This window comes from Falco naumanni, chromosome 4 (genome assembly GCF_017639655.2).
Source record: "Falco naumanni isolate bFalNau1 chromosome 4, bFalNau1.pat, whole genome shotgun sequence".
Taxonomy (NCBI): domain Eukaryota; kingdom Metazoa; phylum Chordata; class Aves; order Falconiformes; family Falconidae; genus Falco; species Falco naumanni.
This window is the reverse complement of record NC_054057.1, coordinates 81,722,769-81,747,109: the sequence shown is the minus strand read 5'-3', so window position 1 is coordinate 81,747,109 and position 24,341 is coordinate 81,722,769. Positions and strand designations below refer to the sequence as shown.

Here is a 24,341-nt window from a genome sequence, read left to right as displayed (position 1 = left end):
GGAGGGATGGTGAGAAGTTTCTTTGTCTCAGGGGTTGTCAGTCTGAGGCTGCCATGGCAATGGGGGTGTCTCTGGTGCAGGAGGGAGACTGGAGGGACACCCAGGTGGCATGCGGAGGGGGAGCACAGGGGCACTGCAAGCAGACCAGAAGGAAGCTGAGAGCCTGGAAAAGCCGTTTGCAAAGGTGCAGGCAGGAGCTCATTTTCTCTGTTTGCTGAGACTTAAATCAGTGAAAGGAATCTCTGCTGACGAGCCAACACCTTCCCGTCTGAAAACACCTAGCAGTTTAATGTTGGTTTAGTACATCAGATATAATCTCCTCACTCTATCCAAGCCATTGTTTGTAATTATACACACAGAAAATGTTTAGCAATTAAGCCTTCTGGCTTGGCATGCACAGGTATAGGTTTGTGTAAAGAAACGCGGCAGTGCCCCTTCCTCCAGTGATGGGTGATCGATATTCCAAGATCCATCTCCAAGATGGAGTGCTAGAAGTCAGTGAGGGTTTCAGCCTCTGCTTTTCTGCAGGGTGGAACCCTGTCTCGCACCCCGAGCTGGGAGGGGACCCACGTGTGTGTGTATGTAGCCACCCGGTTGGTGGCTGTATGAAATATCAGCATTTTAACATCACAGCTGATTGTTCATTACCTCCAGCCTGGCTTGGTCTTCGTTAACTTCAGGAGCCAGTTCCTCTTGCTGATCCTCTTTGTGCTGCTATCTGAGGTCTGCTTAGCTGCTTAGGGTAGGAGAGCAAGTGGTGAGTAAGTAAAACCTCAGACAAGTAGGTCACAGTTTTCCAAAACATTGTTTGTGTGTGTCCTGTTACTTTGTTCTTTTTTCCCTTCAGCCTGAAGGAGGTTAACAAACCAAAGCAAAGCACTTGACCTTGTAGAGGATGGCTGTTTGCCACGTTTGGCCGTTTTTGAGATATCCCCAATTCAACTCCTTGAAACTGAGATCTCCAAAATGACACGTAAAAGCCTCCCGCCCGCCCCAATCATTAAAGCACAAGAAAAAGTTTAAATCTTACCAAAGGCCAACTTGTACTTTGATACGGTCTTTCCTACACTACAGCAACCTCACCTGGAAGGGTGACAGTGTTTATTTTAGGGTTAAGTCTGGCTCATTGAACCTGTCCCTGACGTGTGAAGCTTCACATGCATTAATGGTAGTCGGAGAGTTCAGCATCCCTCTCCCCGCAGCTCAGCATCCCGGTGCAGGCAGCAGTTACACCGCCCTTCCAGCATCCCTGCCCCTGGCTCGTACCAGAAGGAGGCGTTTGAGAATTCCCTGTCTGTGGATCACTTAAAATTAATGTGGCGTTTATTCCGTGTAGCACAAGCTCTGTGGGTCCCACCAGAGACAAAGGAATACATTAGTTTAAAACCAACAAAGTTATAAACCAGCTATTTTGTAGGAAAAAAAAAACCCCACCCAAAAATGGAGATACATTTTTTTACCAAGGAAAGGAAGAAGTGCCAGAGCTGCTGGGAACTGAGCTGTGACTTCAGTATCACCGTGCTTGTCCTTAGAGGGCTCACAGATATGACTGATAGGCTGGAGCACCAAGATAAGGAGATATTTAGACACTTTTAGCAGAACATTGAAGCAGGTTGCTACAAGGTGGGTGGGATTCAGGCATTCCCCGCAGTCAGCGGGTGGCTGGGGGGGGTGGGGGGTGCTGGTGGGCAGGTGCAGGGGTGTTGGGCTGTCTGTGCACCCTGCCAGCACGAGCCAGGCAGTGCTTACAGAGTCGGGCTCGATGCCGGGCTCAGTATCTGAAAAGCTCATTTGTTGCTGGTTTTGCCAGTTCAGAGATGTGCTTAAATCCTTCCCCCTGCAGAAAGCCCCGTGGTGCTCGCAGGGGGCTGCAAAGCTCCACGCGCCTCTCGCATCCCAGGACAGCAGCGGGATGTTCCACATCCTTCACCCATTTGCTGCTCTCTTTTATGTCTGTGCTTTATTTTTTTAGGACTGCTACTAAACTGAGCTCTGTCACTTGGGACAAAGTGATGGGAGAGATGAAACGGAGCAGGATCACGTTATTTTATGTGCAGACTATGTTACTCACTGTGCTTTTTTTTCTTGTTATTAGGAAATTGTGGATTGGTTCAATGCCATCCGGGCAGCACGTTTTCATTACTTACAAGTGGCATTCCCTGGAGCCAGCGACATTGATGTGAGTTGGTTTTATATGTTTTTTTCTTCCCTCTTGCTCATTTTTAGCAACTTTTAAGTTTAACTTTAGCAAGCTGTAAGGCTCGGAGGGTGCGCCATCCTTCAGAGCATTTTACAATTACTGGGCTGAAATTACTATGGTGGGATGTTGAGCCCACGTGCAGCACCTGTTACCAACATCCAGCCTTGGAAACCACGTGTGTGTGTGTGCACACACATGTTCACCCTCAAAATGTGAGTCGTGCGTATGAGTAACTGCAGCGTTGTCACACGTACAGAAGCCATAAACATCTTTCTCAAAGCTTGTTGCTCTAAAAGCTGAAACAAGGGCTGGAAGGTAGGAAAAATGAAGGCAAAAGAATGTCAATGGTGTACTCTGGGACGAGTTCTTGTGTGGAGGTCACTCAGCTTGTTCTATGAATCTCTGTCTTGTATTTTCCGGGAGCTGGAACTACTAATTGCATTACCTTTTGCTAATGTAATACTCGAGGCAGTATTAACGCAAGCTGACAGTAAGTGCCTTGTGTTGCAGTTGCACTGCAACTGGTGTGTAACGTCACTGGTGCTTGTTGTTGATTATTCTCTATGACCTCCTTGACTTTGCAGATTTTGAAATCTAATTGCATTACCTGCCTTCGGTTAATTACCTGGGAGGGGTGCTGTTGTGGGCTGGGGCTGGTTCCGAGCTGCAGGGTGGCTCCGTCCCTGGCTGCCCGGGCACTCCCAGGACCCCAGGAGCCAACACCTTCCTTTTGTGGCAAGAAGTTAAGCTGGGCAAATACAAAAAAACATGAGGAGCCTTGATAGCCCACTGTAGTACAGCCTTAATCATTTCTACTCCCTCCATCTCCTCTACTTCTGTTAAATTTGGCTGCATGTCCGAGTCACATTGCCCCCAAACCCCAGAGACCTTAACAGAGTTGCTGTTTGTCCAGCAGTTGGTGTTTGTATGCTTAAGGCAGTTTTGGTGGGAGATAAGCTATTTAAATTTTTACTTATCATCTCCTTCTCATCAGTTATTCTTTGGAGGAAACAGAGGAGCGTAATGTTAACGAGGTTTAATTTATGACCTTGAAATCCTGAACAGCCCTTCAGAGCATTCAGCTTGGGGAGACCTCTGTGGAGACTGGGTTACGTACACAAGGTAGCTCCGTCCTGGGTGTTGCCATCATTAGCATCTGATTTATGATTCCTTTACCCTGTCAGAGAGATGAAAAGGTGTTAAATGTAAACAGGAGCCAGGTTAAATGTAGTAGAGAGGTATAAATTGCATACAGCACCCTAAGGATGCCCAGGCTGCCTCCTGGGGAACAAGGGTCTCTGAAGGGTGCTTTGGGGACCCATCTGCAGGGTGGAGGAACCTCTCTGAGCCAAGGGCGATGAGCTCCTTGCTTAGCAAAGTGTCCTCAGCCGTGTCCCAGGAGCCAAAGGCTGGGGCTATGAATGCTGCAGAACCCTTCACTGCCCACAGTGAAGCATCCATGACTAAGGTGCTCCCGTCTGCTCCGGAGCAGCTGTGGGCTTCTTTAGGCTGTTCTTTGGGGTGGCTTCGCCCTCGAAGCACACGCCTGCTTGACCAGAGCTGCTGTTGGGCAGAGTTGGGTGCTGCGGGGTTGTGGTTTGGCAAGCGGAGCTGTTAATAACCCATTTAAATGACAGGTGAAATGACGTTTAAATGTTTCAATGACAGGCAGGGGTGGGGAGGCACGTGGCCAGGCTCCTTGGCCCTGGTTTTGGTGAGACTCATCATCTCTCAAGAGGCTTTTAGAGGCATCTGCAAAGATCCTGCAGCTCCTGCCTTGTCTTCACTAAAGCAGCGTTAAAAATATCCCCGGCGCTGGTAGCTGTTGTCAGCGATATCTGCAGAAAGGGGGGCGTGCAGGCGGCGTGTCGGTGGGGTTTTACAGGCAGATGGTGCTTTAAGGCTTGTGCGAGGAGCTCCGGCTGCATCCAGCGCAGGAGATGGATTGCCAGAGCTGGCCGGTGGGGTGGGATTTGGCCAGGGGGCTTCTCCTGGAGGCTGCTGGCTTGGCTGGCGAAGTGCTCAAAGATGCTTCGTGTTTCTGTGCCCGCCTCTTCCGAGTGTTTTGGAGGAGTGGGACTGAAGGACTCGGCCAGAGCCATTGGGTGGGCTTGGGGCCGGGGTGGGCTCGGTGTGGGCTTTCCTTCCAGTGACCCCCAGCACTGCCCTGCATGCCCAGGCACCCCCCGCTCCCTCCGTCTAACGCCGCTCTCTTTTCTCTCCTCTTGGGTTGCTCCAGCTGGTGCCAAAGCTTTCTAGAAACTACCTGAAGGAAGGGTACATGGAGAAAACGGGGCCAAAGGTAGGACAGAAAACATTTCTGCAGTCCCATAAACACGAGTCTTGCTCTGTACGGGCTGAGAAGGGTCCGTGGGTGGGACAATCCCACTCTTGTGCGGGAGGCAAAGTCTTAACGCTGTGAATGTGTTCGTGCACTTTCCCTACCTGGGAGCAAACTAAAAAAAAATCCCAAACCACTTCACAAACCATCACCCCATCTCCCTTCACTGCCCATTCCTGCAAGCCCACCTGGTATAGCTGGCCCGGACCCTGGCTGTGGTGGCTTGTGGTGGCCCAGATTCTGCTCCCAGCTCCCCCAGCCCATGGGGCTCCTCCGAGTGCCTCGATGTCCCTGGCTCGTGTGCGGTGAGAGAGGAGCTGTGCTGCTGTGGTGCCTAATCTGGCATTTTTTGACTCTTCAGCAAACAGAGGGATTCAAGAAGCGATGGTTCACCATGGATGACCGACGGCTCATGTATTTCAAAGATCCCCTGGTAAGATGAAGGTGCCTGGGCTGTCTGTTGGGAATTACCTGCAGGAATAATAATTGTAATAATGATAATAGTAATAATCTGCAGCGAAGCTCAGGCTGATGGGAGAGCCAAGAGGGCACTGAGCCATCAGCGCTGGGTGGATTTGCCCAGTGTCCAGCATGCAGTAGCCCTGTGTATAGATATTCACCAAAAATGCTTTGGAGACCCTGTGCACCAGCTGCAGCTACTTCTGCATCTGGATTTTGGATCCCTGGTGTTGCAGGGTGGCCCTGGGAAGAGCTGAGCAGGGATTCAGGGGGTGGCTGGTGCTTTCAGTGTTCGGCTGCTGCCTGGGATGCGGAGCTGCCCTTGGCAATCACGCCTGCCCGACCACTCTGCTGTCTCCTAGGACGCCTTTGCTAGAGGGGAGGTTTTCATTGGGAGCAAGGAGAACAGCTACAAGGTCCTGGAAGGGCTCCCGCCGTCCACACAGGGAAACCACTGGCAGCACGGGATAACTATCGTCACCCCGGATCGGAAATTCCTCTTTGCCTGTGAGACGGAGGATGACCAGCTGGAGTGGATTACGACCTTTCAGAAAGTTATAAGCCGGCCCATGCTGCCTCAGGAATACGCAGGTGTGTGCTGGCAAGGGCTGGACGTCAACCTCGGCCCCTTGGTTTCCCTCAGAGGATGGGATGGATGGAGGGATGGGGGACGTGGTGGCATCGCTGCCCCTGCATGGTGCGAGCCTGGCAGCCCTTCCCTGCCTGGGGGCGGGGATGCAAAGGCTGCCGAGGGGCTCACGCTGGGAGGAGGAGGATGGATTCCTTCCCTCTTCATCATTTCTTGCGTGGTGTCTGTGGTGCCGTAAGGATGCTCGGTCGCCCAGTTAGAAGAATGATCAGAGCCAAGGAGCATCAGCAATGCAAGGACTATCCGCAGGGTGGGCTTGTGCCGGGCCGCCGCCGCCTGCTGGCGCTTGTCCTGCTTTTAACTTGATTTTCCGTTTTTTTTCTTGCAGTGGAAGCCCATTTCAAACATAAACCTTAGCGGGGACTGGCTGGGCAGACCTGAGGAGTGAGCTTCTGTTTACAACACAACGTGGTTTTATTTGAAATGTTAAAAATAATGAATAATAATAATAATAATAATAATAACAGTAATAATAATAATAATACTTCCCTTTCCCCTCATCATTCACTTGATCATGTCGGAAACCAAGAAGGGTGGCAGCGAAACGTCGGAGAAGATGCTGGTCCAACCTGACACTGGGCTCTGTGGCCGCTCCGTGGGATGTACCGCCGGGACAGGTGCTCCTGCGCTCCCCCCACCCCAAAAGGGGTGAACCCCCGGCTTCAGCGGGGTGGCCGAGACTGTTGGTGGCACATCGGGGGGGAGAAGGAGATGGGGCTTTTCCCCAGAAGCTGGTCCCTGGGGGCTGGGGGTGAGCGACCCCGCAGCCCCAGCTCTCTGAGAGCCCCTGAGCGGTGACACCCCCGGGGGGGTGTGAAGCACCAACCTGGGAACAGGCGAAATGGTGACGTGCAGCGTGGCCAGCGGGTACACGAGCCGTAAATGCCCTCGCCCGGGGAGCGGTGGTGCTTGGGGTGCTGTGCCCAGCAAGGGGCAGGTGCCGTTTAGAAATAACGCAGGAACCGGGCAGCGTTGGCATCATTACCGGGTTAATGAAGGGCACGGAGGAGGGCTGCCCGGCGTGGACAGGGGCAACTGAGCCACGAGGCGATGTTGGGGAAGCAAAGCTTTCATGGTCGGGGCCGTACTCTGTTCCCTGGGTTGTTCCTGTTTCATGGTTCAGGGGGTTCACACCGTTTGGGGGCCCGGTGTGGGTTGGGGGGTGTGAGCTTTAGGTGCAGTGTTGCTGACAGTGCCACAAAACCTGCCCCAGCCCACCCCCGGCTGGCACGTCCCTCCAGCCGACGGCATGTTGCTTCTCCGGACTGGTGGTTGCACTTTTTTTTTTCCCATTAATTATCTCAATTATTTTTTTTGGTTGATTTTTCTTTTTCCCCCCTCCCTGCCAAAAACAAAAAAACCCGCTGCTTGAAGTGACGTTTCAGCGCTGTGTTGAGCACTGTAATTCCTGCGGTCGGGGCAGGTGGGCTGGGACCTGCATACCAGGTGCTGGATTTTTACCCAAAAATGAAATTTCCAGCGTCCGCTGAAGTACCGGCCCCAGACACGGACCTGTCCGACGCGTTTCTTACGTTGGTGTGTGTAAATGAGAGCATCTCATCGGCTGTATGCATTCGTTCTGTCACTGGTAAGACAACTGTGGTACTAAATGTCATTTGAACCAATAAATTATTATGTCAGAGCCGTGGCCGTGTGATGCTGGGGGAGGGGAGGGAAGGGGGGGTTAGAAAAACAAATGACAAGTAGGTGAGGGTGCTGGCAGAGCCCCGGGGTGTGGGACACCCACAGAACCGCCTGCCCGGAGCAGGGAATGGAGGGGAAGTAGCTGCGCACACACGTGTGTGGGTAACATACTATATATTACACTTATTTGCATATGTGTATTATATAGTGTATATTGTATGTATTCAATATGTAATACTCATACTTTCTATTTATGTATGCATACACATATACAAAAGATAGATGGTTCTTAGGAATATAGAGATAAATTCTATGAAAGCGCTGTTGAATATTCAAACACAGCTATAAAATGTGCATAGTAGATACAGCAGAATATATAATACACTTACGTGTGCATAGGAGCAGAATATAGTCCATAGTTCATACACACACATGTATACACATAGCCATCATTAGACGTATGTATTTGTAAAATGTGTAAGCTAAATGCATTTCATAAACACATGCCTGTATATGTAGAGACATTTTTGTAATGGCAAATTCATAAAATATTCCATATTATAAATATACACATGCATGTTTTTATATAGGTATAAAGTACATAATGTATAAATAATTATAAATTTGAGAACTATTGCATATGAACATACATATATCAACATGCATATGTATATGCATAACTATAGATATTTAATTTATATTAAAAAGTACTTATAAATATACATTTTACACACAGTCAGTCACTTATTTAAAAACCCAGGCATGATAGAAGCAGGGAGAGGACAGGCTGGGTTAGTTGTCTGTATTTATCGCTAGCTATAAAGATTGTTTGTGTGCGTGTATAATTCAATATAATTAATATTATAAATTATAGACCATACAATTCTTAAATTATAAATTATTATATATGCAAAGGCTGTTTATGTGTGTGTGTGTATATATATATTTTAGTCTTTATGCACACACACGATCTGTACGTACCATTGCAGTTCCAGAGTATGTATATTGCATACAGACCCCCTGCTGCCCTGTGCGGGGGGGGCCTGGTGCTGCCCTACCGGCCGCAGATGCAGGACACGGAGGGGGGGGGCCGCCGCTGCTGGACACCTTAAGCTGCCCCAAGACAGGCATGTTCACAGACAGACAAAGGCAATGAAATGACGTGGCTCTGAACTGCTGCCAGCATCCCAGATCATTTATTAAATGTCTGCACAATCATCCTGGGTAGGGCGTCCGTCCCTGAACTTGCTGCAAATCAAAGCAATCCACATCTGCTCCGGACATTACAATGCCAGACTAAAGCTATGCCATTGCTGCACAGAGGTCTCGATGACCCACAGTCAAACGCAGAGGTGCAAAAAACCAGCAAGGTAAGTAAGATCACTGTTGGTAAAACTAGAAAGCAGCAGTATTGCACATCCTGGTATAAAGTGTTTATTTGAGACTTCACAATTAACACAAAGTCTTCCTTTCAATGCCTTTTTCATACAGTCAATAAATTTGTATTAATCCCTCCCCCATGCATGATTGCTGTTTATTAATCTAAGCCTTTTTATTTTCATCGTGAAAAAATAAAGTGTTTCCCCACCATTTCATCCGTTCACTGTACCACCGACATCTGCTGTGCTGCATTAGAGGAGGAGATGTAGAATGGCTATGCCTACCACTGGGGTTGAAGTTACTCCATTATTCATTGATTTATTCTTTTTTTACAGAAAGTGTTAAATGATTCAATCACCCAAGAAAAATAAATATATCGTAAAGAACCAAAAGTTCTGCAGTATCCCTTTTCTCTGCAGTTCAAACACATACATCGCTTGCGGCAAATCATTTCACTTACTGTAACACCGTTGCCTCTACGTATGGTTGTGAACTTACGCTGAAAAATAATCTGTTCCAAAGCAGTAGAGCCAGAGGAGGTATTTTAGATGCCAAATGTTTGTACCTAGGCAAGAGAGATCCACATGGAAGCCAATTACCTATGTTCCACTGATCAGCTTTTACTCGAGAGCAATTCAATCTTGTGCTTTTCAGGAAGTATTGGCTATACACACGCGTGGGCTCGGCCAGAGCCAGCCCTTAAGGAGAGTGAAAGGCAGTAGGAATGGCGTGCACGTTACTCACAGCAGTGGAAGCAAGTTCTTGGTATCAATGTCTCTTGGATGTGCATCTCAAATTATGCTGCTTGGCTCGTCTCACAGTACTTTTGGCACCAGCCTCGCAAATAAATTACTCGATCGCCCTGCCTTTTGAGATCTTCCTTGGAGATGGCAGAGGTCAAGGAGGCTTTCTCATAACAAAGATGGTATTGGGTAGGCCGTGAAGTACAGGACCCATATTTACGCTTTACTGAATTACTGTGCAAAAGGGAATACTGCATCAGAAACCGTAGAAGACTATATTTTAATCGGTCACCAGCCGCTGTATCGGAAACCTGCTAACAATTGCTCCAATTCGTTCGTTTGGCTACTTTTTGTTGGTTTCTTTCTTTTTTTTACATAAATAATATAGACCAAACATTATAAACATTTCAGCAACCATTTCTAAAAGACCAGAGGAGCCCTTTTAGGCGCGAAGAAACAACTGCAGGATTCAAATTCCAAAACTGTCTTTGGAGTCATCGAATCATCAGATTTACACGGCACCCAATGACAATAACATTCAGTCAAGCTCGATAGGACTGCTGTCTTCCTGACCATCTTCTGTGTCATCATCTTCTCCAGTTCCCATCAGACTGTTTAAAAGATTTCCTAGAATAAAATACAGGACAGTCAAAATTGTTCGTTTTACATTCTCATCACAAAAGCTTGTAACTATTCTCCTTCCATCCTGCTAGGGTGTAGACTTCAGTACTAAAAAGAAAAAAAGAAGGGGATTTTGAAGTAAAAGAGTCTCAACAAGGCATTACTATTACATACCAGCTTCCATTAAGGATTTAATTATTTGGGAAGCTGTATTTTGACACTGTTCCTTTTCTAAGAATACACTAGAAAAAAACACCAAAGTTGCATGCTTATGTATTATAGTTGCACCATAAGAGGGGGGAAAAAAAAACCCCAACAATGAAATGAGGAAAGACACACCTCCAGCAGTGAAACTCCCAAAAAACAGCAATGGTCTGCATCACACTATAAAGCACTTGTTTGAGACTCAAAACCATTTATGTGTTTTCTCTGTTTTATGCAATTTAAAGATGCCCGAATTGCTGAAAAGCTGTTATTTACATCTGGGATCTATAATCACGTTTTTCATCCAGCTTTGGGTATCAGTGCATTGACATTTGCAGGTAAAGCCTCAAGTCAGTTTATAAACAGAGAAGTTTAGTTCTCAAGGAAAAACATTCAATGTTACAAAAGTAATCCAGATCAATTTGCTCACATTTTGCTCAAAAGTCAGGAAATGAGGGCTGAATTTATCCACTGCCTTTCATTACTGGTAGAAGGGCAATATTAATTTCAGAACTTCTACTTTGGGAATATTCATTTTCTATCAGCACTGGTTAGATCTCTACCAAAGTCCCAGACCTACTCAAGGAGAATCAGCCACTGAAGTCTGAGGAAATTAAGCTTTAACACAAGTAAAATTTTTCTTTACATTTGGAAGTTTTATCATAATGTGAAAAATCAACCGTAAGAGTAATCTGCAGCTTCTCCCCTTCACAAAGATGAAAAGTCTACCATCTTCACCCAATTAAATCTCACATGTGACCAACTAACCTTGTATTCTACAGTAGGGACTGTTTCTACAGGCTACAAAAAACCAGATACATTCCTTAGAACAAATGATCTTTTTCCAGCACAGCCACTTTATATAAGCCACTGCTCCAAAAAGACTGGTGGTACCCAGAAACAAGTGTCAGCACAAACCTCACCTAGTAATCCTCCGTAGGACGATGTCTGCTTGGGCGGAACACCAAAGAAAAGCTGTCCTATTCTATCTAGGTACTGAAACGACACAAGATGAACAACAACATCAGCTACTTCATTTACAGCTGGAAATATTAGGGGCAGCAGTCACACCACACAAGGTAGATCACTGACTCCTATCTACAAGTCACAAAACAGGAGACATTCAGCTATTGTTTAACTAATTCTGTAGGTCAAATCCTGTTTACAAGTACAAGTAACTCACCTCATTATACATGGGATCTCTTTTCAGTGAAGGCTGATACTGTTCACACAATACTGTAAATACTGTTAGTTTTCCTCTAGAAAGGAAACAATCAAAAATGTAATCTCAGTAACAACTCGAAAGGAAACCAAGAACATGAGAAAAATCAGACTGTACCCATCAACTGCCAGCAACAGAAACCAGATGAAGTTTAGCAGTGGTTGAACAAAGGGTGGACCCTTTTCTATTGAAGGATGTTTCTGTGTGTATGTTGTAAAAACAACTGATGCGCTGGTCTTATTTTTCAAGCAGAGAAATCTGCAAAAGGAAACAGAATAGGGCTAGTTAAAAATAAAAGGCAGACAAGTAGTTTTACATGCAGAAGGAAGACAGGAAGCCAAAAGCTCAACCATCTCTACTTCATTTGTGCACAGAAACCATCTCAGGCTTAAAATGATGGCAAAACTGAACTGGTAGAGATGCACATCTTTGGCAACGGTTTGGCTATCAACCAAGGGGGAAAATCACTACTAGAATACATTGTGGAATTAACAGGCTGGGAGGGAGAACTGACATTAAATATTAACAGAATGAGACCTAAGCAGATTGTATACAGGACAGTTACTAAAAAAAGGCATCAATTAAATCAAAATGTGGGAAGACTGGCCACCACGTAATTCAAATTAAACATGATATTGCATTGACTGGTCCAGAGTTTACTATGCTGAGGTAAAGAAATGAATTAAAGACCTCTCTCTCATGGCGCCATCCACTCCCAAACACATCTCTTTTCAGTATGTATCTGCCAGTGTTCAATGACTGTCATTCTATTAGCACTACCTCAAACAACATGGCACCAGGACCACTAATAAGTTTGACACACTTAAACATCTACAAGTCTCATAATAAAGCTACACTTTGAGCTCCCAAGCCACCTGTCACCAGTTGGCAGATCGATTTCCCAAACCAATCAAATCTTTCTGCAGGTCCAGTTAATTCAGCTGGCAATCTCTGCAAGTCACATAGGCCTAACGAGAGACTTTAACTGGGACAAATGCTGTCAGCAAGCCCTGGGAAGGCTGCCACGAGCAGTTTCATTTTTGGTTGCAGGCTGGCCTCCAACTCTGTACTCCCACATGTGCAAGGGCACTGGGCGCTTTTGCCTTACTGCTGAGCAAGGAACTGCAATTATTTTCATTAGAGTATAAACTGCCACCTAAGAGGATTTAGCACAGTATTTGAGATACAAGCCGGTAAAGGATGCCGTAGCAGTGCTGTATAAATACTGAAAAGTAACCTCTTACTCATTAACTTCCACCCAGAATTTCCCCCCTCCAGAACAAAGCCCCATAAAATTGAAGAGTCCTGCATAACATACTGGATTTCCACAAAGGATTTTCTACCGCTCAAAAATCACTGCAATCTGTACCAACCAGCTATGGAAAGCAGGACAAATCTGACATGACAGCTCCCTGCTGCCAAAAGAGAGACAGACTCGCTCTCACCTCCTCCCTCTCCCCCAACACCTACTCTCTCCCTGACTCTCTGCTGCACAGTCCTGTCTCCACCTCCTCCTCAGACTCCTCCATGAGCTGCTTTCCCTGACTGAAGAAAGCCATCAGCTGATTAAGCAAAGTAAAATTGGCTTTGTCAACCTTAATTGTACATGAGCTCTGCAGAGGCACATAATAGCTTGCATTCCCACCTCCTACAAAATAAATGCCTACAGTAAAGGAAAGCCACCAGCAGCTCTGTCAAACCAAGAACCACTGCACTGCTGCTCACAGACCAGGGTGACCCAAGACAAATTGTCTCTTAGGACAAGACTGAGAGCAAGTACTGCGCTTGAAGGGGAGTATAGAGCCTGCTTAGGTCCAGTCTTGGCAAGAACACGGTAAGCCCTAACTAGACACAAAGCAGTGTTAACAAAGCTAAGAATTGTGCTTTCAGCACGCAAAACAGATTACATTAATTCTTCAGGCAATTTACATGATTTCAGGTTTCAACCCCAATATGTTGTTTGGTTGGGTTTTTTTTCTCCTCTCCTCAGGCTGACCAATTCAGCACACCAGTTTTGAGATGTTTTTTTGAGTTTCAGCAGCTCTGGCCAGTTTCAGAGTTTCTTTTGAAAAGGATGCATGCTTAACCTACAGTTATCATTAAATTAGACTGGCCTCCAACACAGTATCATCTTAGCAAAATAGTTACAGAGAAGTTTAACACCTACTGTAGTACTGCCTGTGCTACAAACATGTCCACCTCACTGCGATATCCCCTGGACGAGGAGTATTCTACTAGCATATTTGCACAACCTTCGCCATCTGTGGAGTGCAAGAAGTGATACCGAGATTCACTATAGTTTTGCTCTATAAAAGGAAAAAGAAAACAGCTTTTAAGAAATCAGTTCATCGTACCTGAATGCAAAACCAAATCAGTTGGTAAAAGGACAAGAGCTACACACATGGTATATGAACAAGACAATTAGCAAAGAGTTGACTTTTTCCTTTATAAGTTACAGACAATATACAAAGGGAGATAATAAATCTATCATCCTAAATACATTTGAACAACTGCTATACAATACAGTCTATTCAACGCCACCACAAAACACAGCTACCACTGGGACAAATAGCTTGAGCTGTGCTCACATCATTTTATCTAACTGCACGTTGACATTTCATGTGCTGTCATCAGTGCTCAGGAAAATCAAGGAATTCTATATTAGACCATGTGCACCAAGAAGTCAAACGGCACCTTCAGCGTCCTTCTTTCTAAGTGCACAGAAAGAAGGCATTTCCTATTTTTAGCTTAGCCCACTCTCGCTATCAAAATTAAAATTGCTTCCATATGCTGAATAGAAGAGCAATTATACAGGAAAAAAAGTTGCAAAAAATGGCAAGATTGGTTAGAACTTAACCTGAAGCAAAGCTTCATGCAAAAATCACTGCAATGACAAATCAAAACTGGTTAGCATCTAATTTTTTGAATTTAAAAGCTTTGTTTTAAAAATCTGAACCTTTTCTGATTAAATGATCAAAAACTACAGACAGAAAATGTACGCATTTTGCTCTTCAAGAGAACAGTGAGCAGACAACTACAAAATGGGGATTTTTACTTTCAGAATGCAACCGTTTCTTATCGTAATTGTACCTCAGCTTCTAACTTAAATGCTCTGAGGAAAATCCTCCCTTTCTGGCTGGCAGCAGTCACCAAGCTAACATATAAGTCCCATGAGAACAGTTATGGGTTTGCCTATGGCCTGCAGAAAGGCAGTGAGCTGGAATGTTGACCATTGGGTCAGGATTGTTGTATGAGACCACTATCAACACTTCCCAGCTACTGAAAAATTTTTAAAAAACAATCATCTTGCACAGTCATTAATTCACAAGAAACCACAGAAGAGATGGCACTTATTCAACTGTTCCCACTCATGTTTATGTTTGGGATATAAGACTTTAAAAACTGGCTATCATTCACAATTATAACAATTATTTAGTGCATTTTTGGTTTATCTTACATACCATCACAAGTGATAAAATCCCACATAAAACGAAGGCAACAGCATTCATTCTGGAATAAGCCTAGATATTGACCATGTCTTAAAAAGTACCTAATTACAGATCCAAAGACTTTTTCAGATGCTAGGTGATGTATTTCAATCTTTGTCATGTTTATCCAGGATTTAAAAACAAAACCCCCACAACAGAACAGCTCTGCTCCCCAACAATTTTCCTCCTTATCCTGGTTTCAGCTGGGATAGAGTTAATTCTCTTTTTAGCAGCTGCAGCAGTGCTGTGTTTTGGATTTGGTGTGAGGATAATGTTGATAACACACTGATGTTTTAGTTGTAGCTAAGTAATGTTTATACTAAGTCAAGGACTTTTCAGTTTCTCAGGCCCTGCCAGGAAGAGGGCTGGAGGGGCTCAAGAAGTTGGGAGGGGACACAGCTGGGATAGCTGACCAGAGGGATATTCCATACCACACAACATCATGAGTATATAAAGCTGGGGGAAGAAGAAGGAAGGGGCACACACACCTGGAGTGGTGGCGCTTGTCTTCCCAAGTAACTGTTATGTGTAATGGAGCCCAGCTTTCCTGGAGACGGCTGAGCACCCGCCTGCCGTGGTGGTGTGGGGAATGGAGGTGCTGAATGAATTCCTCATTTTGCTTTGCTTGTGTGTGTGGCTTTTGCTTTACCTATTAAACTGTCTTTATCTCAACCCACGAGTTTTCTCACTTTTACTCTTCTGATTCTCTCCCCCATCCCGATGCCGGGGGGAGTGAGCGAGAAGCTGTGTGGTGCTTAGCTGCAGGCTGGAGTTAAACCACGACACTCCTAATGACTCAATCAAACTACCTCAGTGTCTAAAGGATCAACCTTCCTTTTACAGAGAGCTTTACAGCACTTGTGTTTTGGGAATTGCCCTAACATAGTTACAGCCCCAGGTTTTTTTTGTTAGTAACATCAAGCTGAAGTTATTGCAGAACTCAATCAGTCATTTCCATCTCAGCTTCCTTAGATTATTTCCAAAGTAGATATCTTACAATATCCTACTTTCAACATTTTAAAACAAAGCACTGAAAAACAGTTGATTTTTCTTACCTTTCCACAGGGTAATTGCTAGTAACTGGTGTAGTTTTGGATGTCCAAGCTTTCCCGATCCCCCGCTAGACCATTTTAGTGCTCTGGATACGAAAGCCACTCTTTCAGGAGAATTTGGATCCATTAAACTAAACAACTTAGCCAAGTTTTCTAGAAGCAATAAGAATCACAAATATTTAGCATTAATAGAAACAGAATGATCTGCTGCTTCTAGTTCATCTTCAAGATGTAACATTCAAGTTGCAGTGCTATCGTTTCTTTAAGCTCCCTTAACAGCCTCCATAAGACACCTTAAAAAAAGAGCGACTTTGAACTTGAGCCACTTCCCACACATCAAGTCAATCTTGCATGTATCTATCAGTCAGCAATATTCATGACTCTTAACAGCCAAAAGCTGTGCCCTGCAGTCAGCTGGCGACAGTTTCCCTGTTTCACTGTTTAGGACAGGACATCCCAGAGGACCATGCAGTTCTGAGGAGGAGGAAAAACTGCAGGTTAGGGGACGGCTTGCCATTCATAGGGAAGCTGCAAGGGACAGAGAGGTATAGTTTGGAAACGCTCCACCAGAAGTCATTAGATGGGATGAAAGTGTCAGAGCTAATCTAAGTACACAAACAGCCTTTGTCAGTCTGTCTCCATACACGGGCTGTTAATAGGAGCAGTAGTTTGGCAAGGCACCTCTTAGGAAGGTCTCCCCGAATTGCTTGCTTACTAAATCTCACCATCAAAGAAGAAAAATTTCCTTGTAAACAGCTGAATCGCAAATAACGTGCTCGCTACCACACTGCTAGAGTAAGAAACCACCACCCACCAAAGCCCTGGGGACACCAATGACTGTGCAGACAATACGTTACCACTGCATCATGGAGAGGATGGTGCCACAAGATAGCAATGTTTGTTTTAAGCATGCCCACTACATTATCAGGAATCCATTACACTCCTGGAATGTTTTCTCCCAGTCCACTTCTGTGATGAAGGTGACCCTCAGCCATGTGGGAGGGCATACAAAAAGGCTTTCAGGTTTCAAGACTGTTCACAACAATCACTGTGAAGTGAAAGCACATCTAAACACCATCACACTGAGCACAAAGGTCACCTCACCTAAAAGGTCATCTGCTACTTTTGCATCTGATTTCTCCAAAGACTCCAAAACCAGCATGGACAGATCAGCAGCACTGTTTTGCTACAAGACAGACACATAGTCGGTAGTGATTAACATACCAGTACATAAAAGAAAACGTCAGTAAGAATTTTGTTGGAGGCAGATTTGATACTTTTATCAACATCTACAACTGAGGCACAGCATCAAGTCTGAACCTTCCCTTATATAAAAAAAAATACTAATCTGATGGCATCAAAAGAGAAGCCTCCAGGAAAGCAAAACAAATGTGGTTACAATTATCATTTGGATGCTCACAAACACTTCTGCCTAATGTTCCAGTTTGACATAATCCTTCTTTGTGGAGAAAGGCTCAACAAAGAGATAAAACAGAAGATTACAAAGCAATTACCCCAATCAATTACCACTGAGAATTCATCCCTCAATATCTTGGAATAATACACCCCCACCCCCAAAGCCACACACACAAACCCAGTGACTTACCTGGTTATGACTGAAGAACAGCAAAGCCCCTGAATACATTAGTTCTCTTGCTTCTGCATGTTTTCCTTGTGACATATACCTGAAAATAATACCAAAGCCTTGATAAAAATTACCACTAAGTAAGTTGTGTATCCTTAAAATTACTCACATTTAAAGGACTGAAGACCACTAAAATTTAAAATAAAGGCAATAAAGGATTTACTTATAAATCAGGTTAGTTGCAATAATGATATAACTTTAACTGCAAGCTGCAATTTGTCTTCTGCTCCAGACTTGATGGAATACAAGCAAAGAGCTCAAAAACAGAAACAGAGCTTCAGACCTGATTTGGGCTGAAACAAAGAAAAGGAAATGATCCCAGGATTTCAACTCAGCAAAAGATGCCAATGCACTGTGGAACTGCACTGCTCAGACCGTCACATCAGAGCCTTTTCCAAAACCAAAGCCATCACAGTGAAACGCTTTCCGGAATACACCCTGGACAGTTGGCACACGCAGTGCTGCCCAAGTGACTCCAGCCCTCCCCCACCCATGTCTCCTTTCGACTGGCTTAAGTCTCTCTGACCACTGCTGGTCTCTGCCAGGGGATGTCAGGACATCAGGCACACACTAGTCCTCTGCTCAGCCAAAGTAGCTTGTCTCTGATGGGCTCCAATAAGACAAGAAGAGCCAGCAAGATTTACCATGCAACACTTTACAGTCACCAATTCATAAAAGAAACAAGTCTTAGCTCTCAGATACGACGCTTCAAAACAACACCTCCTTCGACCTTCCTCGCTTAAGAGTTAACTAAGAAACGGGTAATAAAAGAATTTGTTCCCAATGGTTACCTCAAGAGCAGGAGCCTCTTACCATGGTGCTGTGATTGCAGCCTCCTGCACATCATCACTACAGCTAACTAAAGGTCTTGGATACTCACACCTCTAGATGATAAATGCAGCATTTCCTGCATCTGCTGCCACACTGCTTTTACAGTTTCCAATTTTCATTTATCTTAACTGCTTCTCAAGAAGTTTGCTTTCTGAGCAGTTAAAAACAGCAGCAAATTTGCTCACATCAAAAAATACATCAGTTTTACCATGCTGCTTTCGTATCTGCAATATCCGTCTTGTCCTCATGACACTTGGTTGTGCTGAGCTTGTGTGTTCACTCCGTTCTGTTTGTGGTGCTCAGAGCAGCCTCCCTGCTCCTGCTGCAGCAAGCCCTCCCACCCCTTGCACGAGCGTCCCCGTACGGTAACAGAGAGGGTCAGTGGTTCTGAGGGGGCAGCAGTCAGAGGAGCAGTGGGACAGTGTGGGTATGGAGGAGGTCACGCTAACCAGAGAGAAAACAAGCAGTGGATCCCAAAAGCTCTTGTGCTGCACATGAGATTCCTGTCACACGTGACAGCTCCAGGGACAAGTCCTACTGGTAAAATCAGATCAGACAACAAACAAGGAAGGAGACAGCCCTCCCGTCCCACTTAGCGTCTTCCAAAAACCCCCAAGGTCTTTTACCCAAAAGAGTTAGCAAACTGTTAATACAGATGGCACAATAGTGGCTTTTAGGAATAAGTATCCTCAACAATTCAGATTTGCAGTCACCATAGTAAATACTCCACGTGTTAGTCAAAGGGATCAGCAGCTCCAACATTTTCATAGTTGGCCTCACATCCAGGGGTTTGCTTCTAGGTGCTGAACATTCAGTGTGGATCCACTTCCATAAATTCTACTCCCAGTAGATTCCCAATGCTGTTTGGGAGCTCCTAATCTGGGAACCATTACAGCAGACACTAAAAGATACTGAAAACAGCTTTACAATAGTAAGAGCTGGTGGGTGCTTGGTTTTTTTTAAAGGACTTTTATTAAAAAAAAAAAAATCATGACATTAATCTAAATGGCACTTAGAACAAGAGGAATCCTGGAACACATTGTTCTTTGTGCCTACAAGCATCAGGAAAACAGATGCCAATGTAACAAGGATGCTAAGCTTCAAAGTTTGATTCAATCACCAAGTCACAAACAGAGAACAGCTCAACCTGGCCAGCCTTGTACAGTAACAATACCGGCCCCGGTACTCCTGTCCGGAGAAACACAGGACTCGCTGCTCAGGGTCAGGCAGGAACAGCAGTTTTCCACCTGCTCAGTGTACTCCAGGGAGGGAGATAAGAAGTCTGAAGGAGGCAGGCTTACAGTAATCTTTCCTCCTCCGCTTCTTCCCCTCCTCCACCCTCAACTACATCTCAGTTTATGACTTTAGAAACTCTTGATTCAGGATTTCAAGTTTAACATGTACCTTACAACCGAACAGACTAATGTTTTACAGGCTGTTGTTGTTTAAAACTAGTAAGCACTGGCTATACCAATTATAATTCCTCAGATGAGATCATCTCAATCTCTGTTAACATGCTACTGGAAAACTGTTGACATTTAACATACATTTTACAGAGGGCAGATAAGACTACACAGGACTCCTTTTTTGGCCTCTGTGCCTTTCCAAACAAATTTCACAGTCACACTGCACCTTGCTAATGTCACCTTCTCATTTAATTGAGCACCTCCTTTCACTTGCATTTATAACGGAGAAGGCAGAATCTTTGATTCCGAATTAATTCAGGGAGGCTTAAGTAAAGTATGTGAACTAATACATTCAGAAGACTGGATGAGAAATGACCGGCTGCGCCAAGTCATCACCCACCACATCACATAATCCTTACTACAAAATAGGCCACGCTCTGTCTTAAATTTAGATTTATTCTCAAATACAATTTAAGTGTTCAGGCCTAGACAGTGCCCTCACCCATCCTATCAGGCGGCTACAGCAAACACAACTGCTTTAATTTAATGGTGCTTGGTATATGGGGTAGGGCATCCAGTGTACAGTGGCAGCAGAAGCTGCCCACACACCCTCTATGGGCACTACCCACGGCCCTCTGTACAGCAAAGACCCTCTTGCCACATGCCTGGCTGCTATCTTCTATAGATACCCACTGGCCTGTTCACACTTTTAGATGAGGTCTGGGGACAGGTGACACACAGGTGTGCCACCAAGGCTAAGAAGGCACTTTTCTCACCTGTTCACCACCAGCAGAACCCCAAGTAAACAAAGCCGGGACCGACCAAAGCAGCTCCTAAAAGAAACACCTTACTCTGTGTCCCTGAAAGCAAGGGTCTACATCTGAAATTTTGATGAGAGAAAGGGTGACCGCCACAAGTCACATCAGACGTGAAAAATAATTAAAAAAATATAAAGAAGTTTGGCAACAACAATAAGTTTCTTATAACAGGCAGTAGTAATATTTCTGAATATTACTTAATCACTGTCACATACACAAATACTACAGCAACCTGAATTTATTCTAAAAAAAATTCCCCCGTGCAGGCGAACCCTGCCACCCGAGAGCTGCCCCTTCCCCAAGGCGGTTCCAGCAGGGGACGGCCAGGCCACACAGCTGCCCTGTGTCCCGGCTGTGCCACAACCGGCCCAGAACCGGCAAAGCCTGCCCCTGCTCGCTGCCGGCCGGCCAGGCAAGGCCGCAGTGCCCGCAGGCTGCGCACAGCTGCCGGCTGGGGAGCCCGGGGACACGGCCCGAGCCCATGCCCGAGCCCGCGGGGCCGCCCGGACGGCACCCCGGGAACAACCCCCGGTAGGGGGGGGCCTTACTCGGCCTCCTCGTGCCGCGGGGCCGCCAAGAGACGTCTGGGGACGGGGGGGGCGGGCGGGAAACACAGCTCTGTCCGTGACCTTTGGGTAACATGGCGGTACCGAGCGCCGCGGGGGGCGGCGGGCAGTCCCCACCGGGCCGGGCCGGGCCGGGCCCAGCACCGCCGCATACCCGCAGCCAGGCCGCTCGGGCCGCAGCAGGAGTTCACCTTCAAACCGCGGCGAGCAGCGGCTCCCCGCGCCGCGCCCCCCAGCCCTGCAGCGGCCGGGCCCGGACCGGGGGGCAGGCGGCCGGGCCGGAGCGACCCGCGGGCCGCCCGCTGCCCCCTAGGCCGGGCCCAGGCCCCGTCGGGCCGGCACCGCTCACCCTACCCTGTGCGGCACGTACCCGCCCCACCCCGCCCCCCCGCGGCCCAATGAGGAAGCAGAAGGCGGAGATGGGCACAGACAGCGGCCAATGACAAGCGGCCGTAGGCCCGGCGGGCGCCAGTAGGGTAGGGTGCGTGGGAAGGCTCTGGAAGGCCGGGCGGGGGGGGGGGTATGGCGGCGGGCCGCGCCGGGCCCTACCTGAAAAAGAGCGTCCGGTACATCTGGTGCGCCTCGTAGTAGTCGCCCTTCTCGACGCTGGCGCGCAGCTTGCCCTCCACGCGCTGCACGCCGCCGCGGTTCCTGCCGCCGCCTTTCGCGGCTTCCTGCTCCGCCGCCATAATCGCCGCCGCCATCAGCGCGGAGCAGGGGGAGGGAGGCAGGGAGGGAGGGGAGGCCGAGCGCAGCCGCACGCAGCCCCGCCGCCCGGCTTCCGCCCGCTCCGACGGCGGCCCACGAGGCTCAGCGCGGCGCGGCTGCGCGCGGCGTCACGGGGGCGGGGCAAGGCCGGGGGGGCGGGGCCGCGCTGACATCCACCCTCACCCTCCGCGCGGGGGCCGGTGCGGGGGCGCGGAGCCCCGGGGCTGCCCCCTCAGAGCGGCACCGGGCGCCCACCAGCCGCTGCTCGCCTCCGGGGCGCCAGGGGCCGAAGGGAGAAGCGAGCACCGGACACCCACCCGCAGCGCCGCCGCCCCCCTGGCTGGGGGGGTCGGGGCAGGGGGCAGAGGCAGGTGCCCCCGGCCCACCCCGAGGGAACCGCAGCTTCCCTCAGCCTTACAGCCTCCAGCCTCCTCTGCCATGTAAAGAGGTGATCAAAAATACAGAAAAAGAAGCTTTATTTCTTATTGCAAATATTATTACATGCACTTTCAAAAATTAAAATTCTTTTTATTTAAACATCTCAATAGCATCTTGTCAGTTTGGAGGCAGCAAAGAGTAACAGACATTTTGAAAAGCATTTACAAAAATACATTGCACAAAGTCCTATCTTGCTTTTTTTATTATTTTTAAAAAATAAGTTAGTGTTATTCAAAATATTCCCAGCCCCAGCTACCTAACTTCAATTTACACAGGATAATTCTAATTTTAAATACGTAACCTGTAATATGAAAATGCCTGTACATGTGTAATCTGGCTCCTCTGCATAGGCCATAGGTTCTGTCTCAGCTCAAGTGAAAAAAAAAAAAAAAAAAAGTTTTTCACATGGAGACTTTTGTTTTTAAAAACATTCGAGGACTGTTGTGCAACATACATAACTCTAGTCAGAAAACCAGTCAGCAGTTTGATGTGTTAACAGTTCATGTGTAACTATAAAATGCATTAGAAGAATAAGAAAAATTCTGCATACAAGTGCATTTTAGGAATTTTTCCAAGAAGTATTTTCAAAGTAGCAATTCTAAGTAAGGGGCGCAACAAGCGGTTTCATCTCATTCTATACAGAAATGTTGCTTGTGAGAGCAAGACATCACTCTAATCTTATACCCCACTAAGGTTCCTGGGGAGGATTTAAAAAATGCCCATACATTTATTTAATGCAGCAGTACCGAGCACAAGTCCCACTTGTAAATGTGAAGCAGTGAGATTCACTTCAGTCTTGTTTTCCTGTATACATTGCAATCTCACAGTCCAACATTTACTGAGTGTAACAGTGAACAAGCCTAAGGAATTCTTGTCCCAAAGAGATTGCTTTTGACAAATTAACTGCTGTATACTAATGTTTACCAAGCAATTTAGCAGGCATATCAGCTCTGATCCAGTTAGTCTGTGCATCAAGGTCAATTTGGAATTAACACAGAAGAACGAACTGGCCAAGTTGCTATGGTAAAAACCCCTAAAATAACTTATTATCCCTGACTTTTAGAGCAATTCACAGCCACAAATTACAGTTAAGCATTCTCAGTCGCTGGTGTTTAAACTAGTTTTGGTTGTGTTAGCTTTCCCTGACAGTAATATTTATTATATTCAACATGTATCAAAGAAGCCCTTTTGGATCTACCAAAAAGGTCAAAACCAACGGTCAGTTGAAGGACACCTTCAGCCAGTCAGTGTTTAAAATGCACCAAAGGTTTTGGCTTATGGTGCCAACCTTGCAGAAGTATGCAGTTAAGTCCCAGATAAAAAAAAAAAAAAAAAACAAAAACTAAAAACCCAAAAAACCCCCACCAGATTCTAGTTGCAGAAAGTATGGTTTATTTTTTAAAAAAAACCCTATACATTCATTTGTAATAAAATAGGTGGCACTTATTTGCCAACTGGGCTTTACGAACCAGAGTAGTTTGCATGCATTACTTCTCTCAGCATGAACACAAAAATGTAGAGCTAACTGGCAATTACAACTGAGCATTAGAACAAATACAATTTAGTTTCTATATAGTTCTGCTGACAGTCTTCCGCCTTTATCAGAGGATCAATAGTTCTGCAGTATATATCTTGCAGCTTCATCCTTTAAAGATTCCAGTGTTCTAGGCTTTCCGGTATATACAAACAGAGAACAAAATGTACAACAAAAAAACCCAACACTGTAGTGTAGGAGATTATTCGGCAGGTTTCCCATGCACTCTGAACCGATAAAGGCATGTATATTTTTCATGTCCCCAGTTAGAAAAAATTCTTAGTTCCACTATTTGGAATGTCTTTTCACTTTTCTCCTGGAGAAGGAAAAAGCAAACATGCAAACCAGAGTTAGGCTTCCAGTATAAACAGGTGCAACTGAAGTTGCTTTCT

At 46.2% G+C, this 24,341-nt stretch overlaps 3 protein-coding genes across 19 annotated transcripts in view; 1 reads left to right on the top strand and 2 right to left on the bottom strand.

The window, feature by feature from the left end:
* Positions 1-7,291, top strand: part of ADAP1 (ArfGAP with dual PH domains 1) — a 62,765-nt gene extending 55,474 nt beyond the window's left edge. Inside the window, exons 7-11 of the mRNA XM_040589982.1 lie at positions 2,096-2,179; positions 4,440-4,502; positions 4,903-4,974; positions 5,363-5,591; positions 5,978-7,291. Coding sequence (XP_040445916.1) covers positions 2,096-2,179; positions 4,440-4,502; positions 4,903-4,974; positions 5,363-5,591; positions 5,978-6,006 — 477 coding nt within the window. The 3' untranslated portion in view covers positions 6,007-7,291. The remainder of the gene's footprint in view (positions 1-2,095; positions 2,180-4,439; positions 4,503-4,902; positions 4,975-5,362; positions 5,592-5,977) is intronic.
* A 1,420-nt stretch (positions 7,292-8,711) lies between these two features.
* GET4 (guided entry of tail-anchored proteins factor 4) lies at positions 8,712-22,046 on the bottom strand. Of its 4 annotated transcripts, none has more exons than XM_040589985.1 (9): positions 21,819-22,046; positions 17,610-17,688; positions 17,108-17,189; positions 16,007-16,156; positions 13,631-13,724; positions 11,581-11,721; positions 11,425-11,500; positions 11,165-11,237; positions 8,712-10,043 (listed from the first exon to the last, which is right to left on the bottom strand). In XM_040589985.1, exons 1-9 carry the CDS (start codon positions 21,971-21,973, stop codon positions 9,955-9,957), a joined length of 939 nt encoding a protein of 312 aa, XP_040445919.1. In that variant the 5' UTR covers positions 21,974-22,046; the 3' UTR covers positions 8,712-9,954. The 4 variants fall into 4 exon arrangements, with proteins under 4 accessions (XP_040445919.1, XP_040445917.1, XP_040445921.1 ...); XM_040589983.1 differs by having other exon boundaries at positions 13,631-13,769; positions 21,819-22,041; XM_040589987.1 differs by lacking the exon at positions 21,819-22,046 and adding an exon at positions 19,193-21,063 and having other exon boundaries at positions 13,631-13,769.
* Positions 22,047-22,436: 390 nt separating this feature from the next.
* Positions 22,437-24,341, bottom strand: part of SUN1 (Sad1 and UNC84 domain containing 1) — a 33,374-nt gene continuing 31,469 nt past the window's right edge. For all 14 annotated transcript variants that reach the window (XM_040589649.1, XM_040589648.1, XM_040589641.1 and 11 more), the window contains one exon: positions 22,437-24,265. In XM_040589649.1, coding sequence (XP_040445583.1) covers positions 24,152-24,265 — 114 coding nt within the window. In that variant the 3' untranslated portion in view covers positions 22,437-24,151. The remainder of the gene's footprint in view (positions 24,266-24,341) is intronic.

What these genes read in the sequence shown, in the direction of transcription:
- GET4 (XM_040589983.1), bottom strand. Translation starts at nt 21,973, where the DNA reads ATGGCGGCGGCGATTATGGCGGCGGAGCAGGAAGCCGCGAAAGGCGGC. An exon ending in AGTAGCAGATGACCTTTTAG is followed by an intron (nt 16,157 to 17,107) that starts GTGAGGTGACCT and finishes TATTGCTTCTAG; the next exon opens with AAAACTTGGCTAAGTTGTTT. An exon ending in GTAGCACAGGCAGTACTACA is followed by an intron (nt 11,722 to 13,630) that starts GTAGGTGTTAAA and finishes TTCCTTTTGCAG; the next exon opens with ATTTCTCTGCTTGAAAAATA.